Here is a 13,447-nt window from a genome sequence, read left to right on the forward strand (position 1 = left end):
GGTAATATAATGCAGCAAAAATTAATTTTCTTTATTTTCCCAATTTTCCACGTAACTTTAATCCGAGACTTTTGAGAAATTGAGCGTTCTGATGTGTTAACACTTTGGCATGTGCACGATGACTGATCGGTTTGAGGCATCTTGACTCAATTTTATACCCTCCACCAGTTTTCGTATTAAAAACAATTCCCATTATTTTATAGACTTTATGTGTAATCGTATAGTTATTGTTTCACCGCGAAAATTCACAGATTTCCCATCCTGATCTACTATGGACACTCTAAGATTACGTATTGTATCGACGGCGACTGGAAGGTAAATGATGTGCGATGGGATTTCAATGATCTTATATCCAGGTGCAACAGACGGGAAAAACTCATGGATTGTGTGCGCTTTGTGATTATTTATGTATGCACCACTAGTAATATTACACTCAAGTCTCAACGCATTGATTTTGAGAATCGTTACTGGTAAATCAGACTTGTGCAAGATATTTGGTGCTAGAGATCGATTCGTAAATCCTAATACCGATGCAATTGAATCTTTAGGCTCAAAATTTATAGGCTTACTGCACTTAATTTCACTATGCAATTCATTATTGTTTGCTTTGAGGCTGAATTCCAAATTTTCCGGTAGCTCTTTTAATAAATACTTTTCAATATCTTTTAACTCATAACTGCCCGTTGGTATTGTTATTATAGTATCAGCCAATACCTTTTCTCTTTGAGCATCTGTCAAATAACGATCTATTTCTGAAACACGATTTTTGTCTGCACCACTAGCTATATAAAACTTGTTAGCACCAACATCAATATTAGGTATTGAATTAAACGTTAAGAGTTCCACAAGACCCAAAGCATATTTTTTCAATGGTGATAGTTCAATGGGTGGAAAATAATCAGCCTCTAATACAGAGGAATTTCCTGACAGTGTTAATGTGAACGAATCGGCCATGACTGATGTCTAGTTGATTAATTCACATCAATTTATAGCTGGTCACTGAGAAATTTGAGACACAAATGACCGCATATTACTGTATTAAAATCCTGATATCGCTTATAATTATATTTTATGCTACCAACATCAAGATATTCCATGAGATCTTCTGGTGGTTGTAAATTACCAAAACTATCAAAGTATACCACATTATTACCATTTTTCTTGTATGCAACCCAGTGTGAACCAGATCCATTTTTATCATCAAGGTTTATAATTGCGGATTCATTGATTCTTGGTCCTGATTTTGGTAAATCATTTCTCATGAAAACACCTCGAAAGTGTGGAATTTCCAAATCTTTAGCATACTTCAGCAAATCAAAGTTAGTGAGTGCTCGATGTGGTAGCATTATTCGTTTTTTGGGTAAGGACTCAGATATAAACCCATACCTTTTTTGTATGGTGTCAGATATAAACCTTTGCCAAGTGCTATTGCTTCCATTGTTTCGTTGTGACGCTTACTTTCATCAAATTTTCGTTTAGCTGAGTTAGCTTCACGTATAACCCGAGCTATACTTGCAGCACCACCAGCCAGAGCACCAGTAGCACTTAAGCCAGCAAATAATGGTATCAAAAATGGTAGTATACCACCAACTTTTGTTGGTAATGGTAAAACACGAGGTAATTTAATATTTTTTTTACCGCCAGCTTGTTTTACTGCCTCACGAGCACTTTTCAATGCTGATTTAACTGGCTCTAAGCCAGTCATAGATTTTTTAGCGAATTTGACTATATTTTCTATGGAAACACGGAGCTTTTTATTTTTTTTTTTACCCTCCCAACCGCTATGGATGTCTTTTTTTTCTCACTCTTTTTAGTTGTTTTGTTTGGACTTCGTTTTTTTTTCTTTGACACTGACTCTTTCAGACCCATACCCAAACTCCTTTTTATTCTCATAGTTTTATTAACACCCCAAGCAACTGTTTTTTCACCAATACTCGCGTCTTCTGCGTGAACACGTTTCAAGGCCTTTTCTGCAAGTTCTCTATCAGCCTCGTGACGTGCAACGATATTATTAGGATTTTGTGTGTATGCAATATCGTGTTCTTTGCACGCTTTATCTAGAGGATTGATACCCGGATCACCACGAGCTAATCTTTTTGTTAACTTTGTACCTGGACCACAATATTGATAACCCGGCACATGTAATTCAATCGGTAGTTTATTAATGATACTATTAACAAAACCTCTACCAATTTTCATCGTCTTATTTATACATCTACACTCAATCATTGATGCATCACGACTGAATTTAAATTCTATAAAACGGTAATACTTATAGGTAATCGAATGAGTTGTCATTTGAATATCGTTGAATGAACATCACGACATCTTGAAAAATAAAAATGAAATATCAGAAACAATCAGCTAAATTACCAGTTATTAATTTCGATCAAATCGTTCAAGGAGATAAAAAATCTCCAAAACGGCATGGTACACTACTACCAAATACCGTTCGTGCAGTGCTCTGTGGACCATCAAATTGTGGAAAAACCAATGCGCTTCTTGCATTAATTACTCATCCTAACGGCTTGAGATTTGAAAATATATATCTATATTCTAAATCTCTAAACCAGCCGAAATATAAATTTTTAGAATCACTTCTACAACCGATAGAAGGTCTAGGTTATTTTCCATTTAATGATCATGAAGAAGTTGTAAAACCGGATGGCGCACAGCCAAATTCACTAATGATATTTGATGATGTAGCATGTGAGAATCAAGATCATATAAGAGCATATTTTTGTATGGGTAGGCATAACGATGTTGACAGTTTTTATCTTTGTCAAACTTATACACGTATTCCAAAACATCTGATACGTGATAATGTCAATTTTCTCGTACTTTTTCGTCAAGATGAAATGAATTTAAAACATATCTATAATGATCATGTGAATACTGACATGTCATATAATACTTTTAAAGAATTGTGCTCAGCATGTTGGAATAATGACTCTAGCAATAGATATGGTTTTGTTGTTATTGATAAAGATAGTGATTTGAATAATGGACGATACAGAAAAGGTTTTGATAATTTTATTCGTATAAATTAATTGTCAATCGATGAATTTTATGCAGTTACGTAAAGTACTTGATCGTGACAACATGGATTTAAAAAATATTTCCCAACAGCAGGAAATGTTACACCAAATATCTATAGCTAGTGACGCCATCCGTGAAAAACATAAAAAATTAAAGTTAGGTAAAGATACAAGTGAACAAACAATGCGTGAAATGTTTAAACCTATAGTTACACCTCTGAAAACGCTTGTAGAAAATGCTAAAATAATAAAAACTGAAAATTTTTCTCAGATAAAAAACGAAAATTTGCCACAGATAAAAAATTTTTCTCACACAAATTCATCCGATGAAGCAAGTGATGCAAGTTTTTATAACACTATCGATTCTCAAACTGAAAAGACTCAAGATATAACTGATGATCAAAGTAGTGAAAGTTTTAATCAAACAATTTTACAGAGAAATGTTAATGCTACAAGTACCCCCAATAAATCAACTAATACTCTCTCAAGCTATCTTAATATGTTACATAAACATCATAAGAATCTAGATGTAAGATATGGTATTCGTAAAAGAAATAATCGAACATTTATTGGTGATTCAGAAATTGCGTTTAAAGATAACACTACTTTCATTATTAATGATAAAAATTATACTCTAACTCCAGGATTACTTGAATTGTTGTTTAAAAAACAGCCTAAAAAAACTCTCATTACTCAAGATGATGAAAATCAATATGTTGAGATCGTTATGACCACCAACACACATCGAAAGCATTATAATCCAGAAAGAAGTATTTACACTGAAAAAACACAAAAATTCAACGATTACATAGCTAAATACTTCAATTTAAATAAAAATGGTTCAGGATTACCGACCCTCATGACAGCTTCAAGAAAACGTAAAAATATTGACTATGTTTACTGGGACAATTGTAATGAACTCGTTGATCGTCTTCGATTACTAACAGCATCTCAAGCTGCTGGTAACCCAAGTCATTCTAATGAAATAATTTCCATTATCGAAGAGTTGCGTGAAGCTAAAGTTATTTATTAATCATGAGTACTGCTGAGATTTCATCACTTGTCTGTAAACTGTTGATGAGGATAGAACAAAATGGGTATTGATATATTTGGACGAGTCTCAACATCATCTAATGATAATGTTAAAGGTGGTAGTGTTGGCCCTGCAGGAGTAGGATTTAAATTTACTAGTGACGGTCAATATGATATGGATCATAAAAGACTCTGTAATCTTGGTGAGCCTACTGATGGATTTGATGCAATATCTTTAAAAACTATGCAACTTGCTATCAATAATCAACTAGTTCCTGTAAATAAAAAAATTGATCATAATAATTCTTGTATCATTGTCATGGAATCAAAAATACAAGAGTATGAAACAAAACAAGATATTAAACAAACATCAACATCAGAACTCATTTCCACTTTGGAATCCAAAGTGAGTGGATTAGAGAAAATAATTGATCTTCAGCAAAAAAAGATTGATGACCTAACAACACGTACGGTGAATCTTTTAAAATCAGTGGTGCGTGATGGTCGAATGATTGTCGACATAGAACTTAAACTGAACAAACTTTTCGAAAATCAAAATGAATAGTGAAAAAGCAGTGATAGCTCAAGAGCTTCATAAACAAGCTCGTAAAAATTATCCACGTCGTCATGTTGATATACGAGGCTTAGACGAAACATGGCAAGCTGATCTTGTCGACATGATCTCTTACTCTACGAATAATAACGGATATAAATATTTACTTACAATCATTGATAATTCTTCAAAATATAGTTGGGTGGTGCCTATCAAGAGTAAAAATGCTAAAGATACTACAGCTGCTATGGAATCAATTTTAAAACAAGGACGCATACCTAAAAATTTACATGTAGATCAGGGAAAAGAGTTTTATAATAAAGAATTCAAAAATCTTATGAAGCGTTACAATATTAACATGTATTCAACATTTAGCAACTTGAAGGCATCGATCTGTGAACGCTTTAATCGTACGTTAAAAAATAAAATGTGGCAAAAATTTTCATTTCGCGGAAATTACAAATGGATCGATATACTGGATGATCTAGTTAACACTTATAATAATACCAAGCATCGAACTATTAAAATGAAACCGACTGATGTTACCACAACCAATGAAAAACTAGTTTTACAAAAAATTTATAAACCTCTTCAAATCAAGCAAGCAGTGAAAAAGAAAAAGTTTAAAATTGGAGATAAGTTACGAATAAGCAAATATAAACATGTATTTGAGAAAGGATATACACCAAACTGGACGACTGAAATTTTCACAATCAAATCAATACAAAATACTTATCCTGTGACATATAAACTTGCTGATTACCTTGATCAACCTATTGAAGGAGGCTTCTATGAACAGGAGCTCAGCAAAGTAAAATATCCTGATGTATACCTTATTGAAAAAATTGTTAAAAAGCGTGGAAATCAAGTTTATGTGAAATGGCTTGGTTTTGACAGCTCACATAACAGTTGGATCAGCGAATCAGAATTATAAAAAAATTGTACATTTTTTCTGAAATAAAATACATTATATTTGAAAAAAAAAAAAAAAAATAAGTTATTTAGTTTTTTTTAAATTTTATTTTCATTTACAAATAAAAAATTATAATTTTTATATTTATACATTAATTTTTCAGTTTTTTATATACCCATGGTAATGTATCTGGAGAATTCTCTTGCAACTTTCTTTTATCATCATTCCAACTCAGAGCTAATTTAGTTTGTTTAATCGTCTTAACCTCATGTTTATTACTTCTAATCAGGAATTGGGGTTTAATTACATTGGTGTGCTTTTCAAGACAGTTTTTAAAATCATTAAACGTGATAGTTCTTAAAGTTGATCCTTTGACTCCTTTTGCTCTTTTTTTAGCTTTCATATTTTTATGAGTTCTGAATGCATACAGCTTAGCTCTAAGTCCTACAAACTCACTCATAATTTCACCATTATTCTCGTCTTTCATGAGACCAACAACTTTTTTATTTATTAATGGAATATCATAAATATTGTTTGGAGGATAATCGGAGGTGTCAAACATTTTAATATCACGTTTAATGATTTCATATATATTCGGAACCTTAAAATAGTAAATTAAACTATCAGTATCAGTATACATAAGTTTTGATTCATCATTAGTAAATTTTTTTTTAATGTAATTATAGTGAAAATCGTAAATATAAGTTTTTGATAAATCAAGTATAGTAAATCCAACATAAATTGGTTTATTAAAATTAGCTCTAACTCTTTTTAACTCAATTAATAATAATTCTTTATCAAAAATGGTAAAACTATGGAAATTTGGTTTCGATATTAAAGATTTCGCACCGTATCTACCATGCCATTTTGTCACTAACTTAACATCTTTATATTTTCTCACATTTTCCATTGTTTTACCAAATACTGCATTGTTCATGAGCTTGTAAAAGTTCTTTTCAAATTCATTTCTAGCATTTTTTCGACATTCTGTATTTTTATCAATATACGATTTTAACCATGCCGATTGTTTAAATTTTAGAACCCTATGAACTTTCACAAGCTTCATACCTAGAGTAAGATATTGTTGCAGATTCTTATAATGTACAACATAATTTTTCTTAGAATAAAGCGTTGTTGCCAATTTTGCTTGTTTACAGTTTGGAGGTACAAAATGTTCAGGGCACAATGGTAGGTCTTTATGGAGCTCATGTAAATTGATCGGATAGTCTAAATCTACTTCTAATATATATCCTTCAGAACCATTAGCATTGAATAAAGTATTTATGTTATCATGAGTAATATTTTCCTTCCATTTAAATGAGCTCTGAGGTAATGACATACTCATTGCACCCCCATACAAATTGTTTACATCAAAGTACATTAAATATGATTCATCTTTATTTTGATCGAAATCATCACCCATAAAACGATTGTTTGCTTGCGCATATCGATTTGTACATTGAGATACTCCACCTCTAATGCCTTTTTCAATAAAGAGTATCATTTCCGGATCAGTCAATAACTCTAATTCAATATATGTCATTTTTAACATTGCATCTAAACTAAGTCCTGGTGATGTAAAATAGTGTAACGGGTCTAGCTCATAAGTCTTCTGACAACTATGACGAAAATTTTCAAAAATGTCCGCTAACAATAAGACATCTGTCTTCAAATACAAATCTGAATATTCGCCTAATGTTTTAATATTAAACTTATTCCAAACTTCTTGAGCATGATTGTAATCCTCATCGGATACATCATTATCATTTAGCTTAGAGTAAAATAATTTTCTTTCTGGTAACTGTTTATCATCTAATTTATCAACACTATCTATGTATTCATAGGGAAACACACCTTTACGTATCATTAATTTGAATTTATCGGGATCAGTATAGTATTTACGAGTTATTTGTTTGTCATCGTCAGTTAGATATGAAGCTAATTTTTCTATGCTTGATGCCATAAATCTAAAAGAATCTATGAAACGTAATTCGACTCTAGTTTTTTCAATTGACTTTGTAAATGAGATATAGCGTTCTTTATTTAAAGGTAAAAGTTTCGTAGATCCTTTAATATCTAAAGCTATAGCTTTGATTATAAAATGTGAGTCATACCCTGATAAATTATGAAAAACTACAGGTATTGTATGTGGTCGCTTAAAGTTTAAATTACAAGAGTTATGAGCTGGACCCCGGTATTTCCCTGTAAAATGACAGTGATCATGACATTTTTTTTCATTTGCTAATATTACTTTCGAGCAAATATGACAAATATTCATAGAATTGTGATATCTAATTTCTTCAGAATTTAGTGGTTTCATTGCTATTCCACCCCACAGAAAACTGTTTACTTTATGTGCAAGATTTTCAAGCTTCCTTGTAAACCACTCAATACAATCAGGTGACCGATTTATTTCAAATTTACATAGAGTTTCATCATAACTACAATGCGTGTACATGGCAATACTGTGAGGGATATGTGTTTGAGAACCATTATCATTATTAGCTGACTCAGGTAACAGAGTGCACTCCAAATCAGCGTAAACAGCAAACGGTACGATATCTTTGTATTTATAATTTTTAAATTTTAGTATTTTTTCCTCTTCCGTAGGCAGTTCCATTCTAATTTTATTAAATTTTATACAATCTAGCTTATGTTTATCAAATGAGTTTTGATACTTAAAATGACATAAACACCTATCACAAAACCACAATTTATTCTTACTTTTTGTAATTTGACTTTTAATCAATCGTGATAGATTTTTAATAAGTGCAAAATGGAAAATTGGCTCAAAACTTTCTACATCATCATTTAAAGATTCACTAGCTTCAACCATTAATAAATGAATTACTGGTTTGTTTGAATCGAAATTATTAGTTAAATATAATGGTATTACTATATTTTTAATTACCGATTTTCCATTTTTAATCACTGTTTGAGGATCTATACCATAAACATTTATAGCTAAATTATTCAAACTTTCAAACTTCGCTATATCTTTTAATACTATCGGAAATTTTATACCTGCGTATTTTAGCTCTGAGTCGGAAAACTGAGGGTATGATTGAGTTCTCTCAGGATGACTTGTGCGTGCGGGATATAGCGCTGCTGTGACAGCCCACAAAAAGCAATAAGCATCGAAGTTTTCAATGTTCAGGACAGCTTTTTTTTCTTGAATGTCTTGAGGAAGACGCACATAAGTTGATATGCCTCGTACTTTCGCCATGCCAACTTCTAAAGGTGCATATCTAGAGATGTTTACAACCAAATTCATAACTTCAATTAGACTCCATCCTGAGTCTTTCTGATTGAAGTCATCAATTTTTCTTAACAGCACTTCACACACATTGTCCGTAAACCAACTATGAAGGTCTGTCGTTGATAAAATTTCACTACTCTGCGTCTTAAAAGATTTTATTTCTTCAATCTTATCACCACCACCTTTCACATTCTCGAATAAACACGAAAGATTTAAACTAACTTTAATATTACCCTCTTGAAGAATAATATTTTTAATTTTATCGAATAATGTATTTTTTGAATCCATCAAAAATGTTCGCACATCTGTATGGCCTTGGTTTAATATACATCCGGTTTTAATACGGTTATTAAATGCATTTTCCAAGTCCTGCCACTGCACTAAACTTTTTGCAGCTAAATTTCCACCAACTACAACTGAACCTAACTGAGCCAATTTGTCGATGTATGCATATGACACACCAATATTATGCTGTAAACTTTGCCGTTCACTAACAGTACTATTTACGTCTGATAGTAAATTATTGAAAAGAATAATATTGTCCTTCAACATATTTTGACAGCGTAATATATCATGTTCACTAACTGTTGCATCCGGCTTTGTAAATTCATTATATGCTTGAATTATTGTTTTAGTTAAGTTTGAAAATAATGCAGATGCCATTTTTTCTTTTTTATTTGCTGTTGAAAATCACTTAATATTTTAAAGATGAAAAAATCGAATTATTCCTGTGGCGGAGAAAAACGAACTGATACTATTCTATTCTGTATGGTTTCTTTTATCCTCAATCAATTTTAACATGTCTACAGTACTACATATCTTCAGAAAAAAAGGGACGTTTTGTTTTGATTATCTGTAGGAGGATGTGAGAAATTGAAAATATTATAATATTCTTAATTTTATAAGAAAATGTTAGTAAGTTATCTACGGATATCCTATGTAAATAGATGATTATGATAAGAATAGTCAACGACTCCTCAAGATTAAGCTAAGAGTTTTTAAAATATTAAGATGTTGTTTTCAAATTTGGGAAGATGAGTTGTCACTATTATACTTAATCTAGTTTCCTGTATTTAAATCAATTGAGTATCTAAAGATAAGAATGTGTGTTTGTTTCGGTAATCTGCAGCAGGATGTGAGAAATCGAAAATATTTAAATGTTCTTAATTTTAGAATAAAACATTAGTAAGTTATCCACAGATATCTTATGTAAATAGATAATTATGATAAGAACAGTCAATGGCTACTCAAGATTAAGCTAAGAGTTTTTAAAATGTTGAGATGTTGTTTTTAAATATTGTAAAATGAACTGTAACTATTATACTCTATATGGGTTCCTGTAATTAAATCAATTTAGTATCTCAAGATAAGAATGTGTTTGTTTCGGTAATCTGTAGCAGGATGTGAGAAATTGAAAATATTAAAATGTTCTTAATTTTAGAAGAAAATATTAGTAAACTATTCTTAGAAAAAGATATGGAGAAACTTTATGCATATCTCTGAGCTGGACTGAGTGTATGTAAAAACTTAATTTTTACCTGGTAACACCTTAATCTTCAATAATAATATTGAGTTTTCAAGTCATACCATAAACACCAGGTAGTTTGAGGGTATATGTTGGAGAGGGTAGTGATAATAGTATATAAACTGCTGTTTCCATTATTTCACAATTCATTTTAAAGTGAAAATAAGATTGGTAAGTTTCGTAAATCATATACAAAATAATTATTAATAATATCATTGAAAATTAACTCTATAATTTTATTTTTTCAGGAATAAAAACTTCAGTCACTCGACGCTTGTGAAACGATTTTTTAATAATGGAATCAGTTAAAAAGGTTTGAATATTAATGAATCTTTTTAATTTTTTACCAAAAATGGTTGAATATATTGTTGAATTTTTTTTTCTTTTTGTTACAGATATTTGAAAGTGCCTGTTACTTCCCGCAACTGTGGGTTGATATGTTCGGGCTTATCAACATGTGGAGGATTGTGATGAGTGAGGTTTGGATGCGGATATCAAACGATGAGTATATTGTTGATGGCATATTTAACATTAATAATGGAGCCCCATGCATATTAACAGACATGGGGTTCAATGTCTGGGGATTCATAATGCCTGAAGATGTCAACCAGGATATTTGTGTATCTGATAAATATTTTTTCATGGATGATGCCTCAATGAGTCGTATGAATGCTACATTAACTCAAGAAGGTATATTTTCATCAACATCAGACGATAAAAGAGATTCCGAGCAACAAATATCTGAGCTAAGTACTCCAGATGTTTATAAGTTTTTTATGGGGACCTCCCCACCATTATCTCCGATAGCATCATCAGCAGCATCATCCGTTCTTTGGTGCTCTGGAGAATCATCATCAACATCGCCAGATCTTACAATTCCACCATCAGGATGGGTAACTGAGTGTAATTATGATCTTGAATCATCATCCTCATCAGATTTTGTTTGGACCTCTCAAAATCCCTCCTCAACATCACCAGATCTCATAATACCTCCATCAGGATGGGTAACTGAGGTGACACCTGATGATCAAGAAGTTGATGAGATTTTCTATTTACAATCAACAGAAGAATCTGACAATAGCTTTTTGGATTATATGCATGGTCGTGCTTTAGGACGACAACATACACCATCACCAACACAGTACTCAGCATCATCACGATCTACCACCTCATGCACACCTCCACCACAGCTATTACAACAATATCAGCAGAGAGAACGAGAACAACTACAACAACAACAACGACAGCAGCAACGACAACACGCGAACTACCAGGAACAACAACAACAACAACAACAACAATATTGTTATAATACATACAATTTTAATGTTAATGTTCACTTAAATATTTATATGAATGATGTGAATGTATATGAAATGAATATGCAATGATGATATAATATTTTAAAATAAAAAAAATTCTTTTTACTCTCAATAACTTCTATTATTTACATTTTATCGAATACAAATCTTATAGTGTATAATTATTATTATGTGATTATTATTTTATATACATTTATTTTTCTATTCAGCTTGATGGTGACGAAACTCAAATGGATTGTACTGTCCACCAAAACTAATAATGAACAGCTCATTGTTGGATGCAACAGTGGTTAATTCCTCTAATTGTTTAGGATCTGATGTTAGCATTTTCACCGTTCGATTGGGTAGAAAGACAGAAAATTCCTCATTGATTGTAGCTAGAATCTTCGGTCCAAACTTGGTTGTAACTTGTTTCAGGGTTGTGATTTGATGTTCGATGTTGATCTCCAACTCGTTGAATTTTTTAACTGGTAAAAATCCCTTCAATTGATTGACATCATTTATTTTCGTAAAGTCCATTTTCTAGAAATTAAAAAAATTAGCAAATTAGTATCAATAATCATGGTAAATAAAGTTTTGGAAATTAACAAAAAAATAAAAAATATACGAAAAAAATTATAATAATTAAAAATTTTCTAGACTTACCTTATATTTTTTAAAATTATTTCTCGAGTGAAGACAAGTCAACTCAGCTTTAATGTGAAACTGCGTTAAAGTATGATAAGATGAGCCCTTTTTATATTTTTCACTCCCACTTAAACGTATCACCCCACCCAACATAAGTAACGGATTTTTTCTTATATTTCATTGGTTGAAATAGAGAAAAATTCGAGAACATTCGATAAAATAATAATAATAATTTAGGTGGGGTTTTGAGTGGGGGATTCTGGGAAAAAAATTATTTATCTGTTTATTGTATCAAAGATTCAAAATATCTAAATTACTGTTTAAATCTTACCCCCTCCCACCGCCCCATCCACTATAGTTTTAAAAGGGTTAAATTGAAAGGGTTGAATAATTGAGAAACTATTTGAAAGTTTTAAAAAAAAATTTAAAACTTCCTAAAAAATATTTAAAACTTAAAAAAAAAAAAATTTTTTAATTTTTAAAAATATTTAAAAAATTTTTAAAAATATTTAAAACTTTTTAAAACTTTTTAAAAATATTTAAAACTCTTAAAAAACTTGTTAAAACCATTTAAAACTGTTCAAAGCGCAACAGCCTCTGAAAATCTGCAGAAATCTGTTTTATCGGGGGGGTGAAGCCCCCCAGTTTAACTACTATTGACTATGACTTTGGTTTGGTGAGTGATATATATTGCTAATAATCAACCCTTCATACTGTCCTTTAAGTTTAACACTACATATCCACATATTCATTTCCATTTCGCTCGAGTTTCTTATGTTCTCAACTATATCAAACTTTATTTCTTTTCTTAAGTATGTAGATACACCTCCAGTTCGTCCGTTGCCTGTGTACACCGCCACGTTATTATAATTTTCTATACTTAATTCATGGTCTTCTATATTATCCGTTACATGTGTTTCAGTAAGACAAATTACATCCGGTTTCAAATCCACAATAGTTTTTTCTATTTCGTCTTTATGATATATTAACCCTTGAATATTGATTACTAAAATAAAAGGTTCAACAGTAGTTCTACTAATATTCTTTTTTTGCTATTCTGTATAGTACTCAGTATTCTTTTGGGCTCTATTGACTATTTTTTTATAATGTGGACATTCTCTATCTGCAGCACAGTGATCTGTCTTTATTCCACCTATTTTCGATTCTTCAACCATTTT

The 13,447-nt window shown here is 31.2% G+C and overlaps 1 protein-coding gene across 1 annotated transcript; it reads right to left on the minus strand.

The window, feature by feature from the left end:
- Positions 1-5,687: 5,687 nt before the first annotated feature.
- Positions 5,688-8,156, minus strand: LOC130674213 (uncharacterized). The gene has a single exon (XM_057479481.1). It carries the CDS (start codon positions 8,154-8,156, stop codon positions 5,688-5,690), a length of 2,469 nt encoding a protein of 822 aa, XP_057335464.1.
- Between the last annotated feature and the right edge of the window lie 5,291 nt (positions 8,157-13,447).

The sequence above is a fragment of the Microplitis mediator genome, chromosome 9 (genome assembly GCF_029852145.1).
Source record: "Microplitis mediator isolate UGA2020A chromosome 9, iyMicMedi2.1, whole genome shotgun sequence".
Classification (NCBI taxonomy): domain Eukaryota; kingdom Metazoa; phylum Arthropoda; class Insecta; order Hymenoptera; family Braconidae; genus Microplitis; species Microplitis mediator.

Coding starts and splice junctions, on each gene's coding strand:
- LOC130674213 (XM_057479481.1), bottom strand. CDS start 8,156: ATGGAACTGCCTACGGAAGAGGAAAAAATACTAAAATTTAAAAATTAT.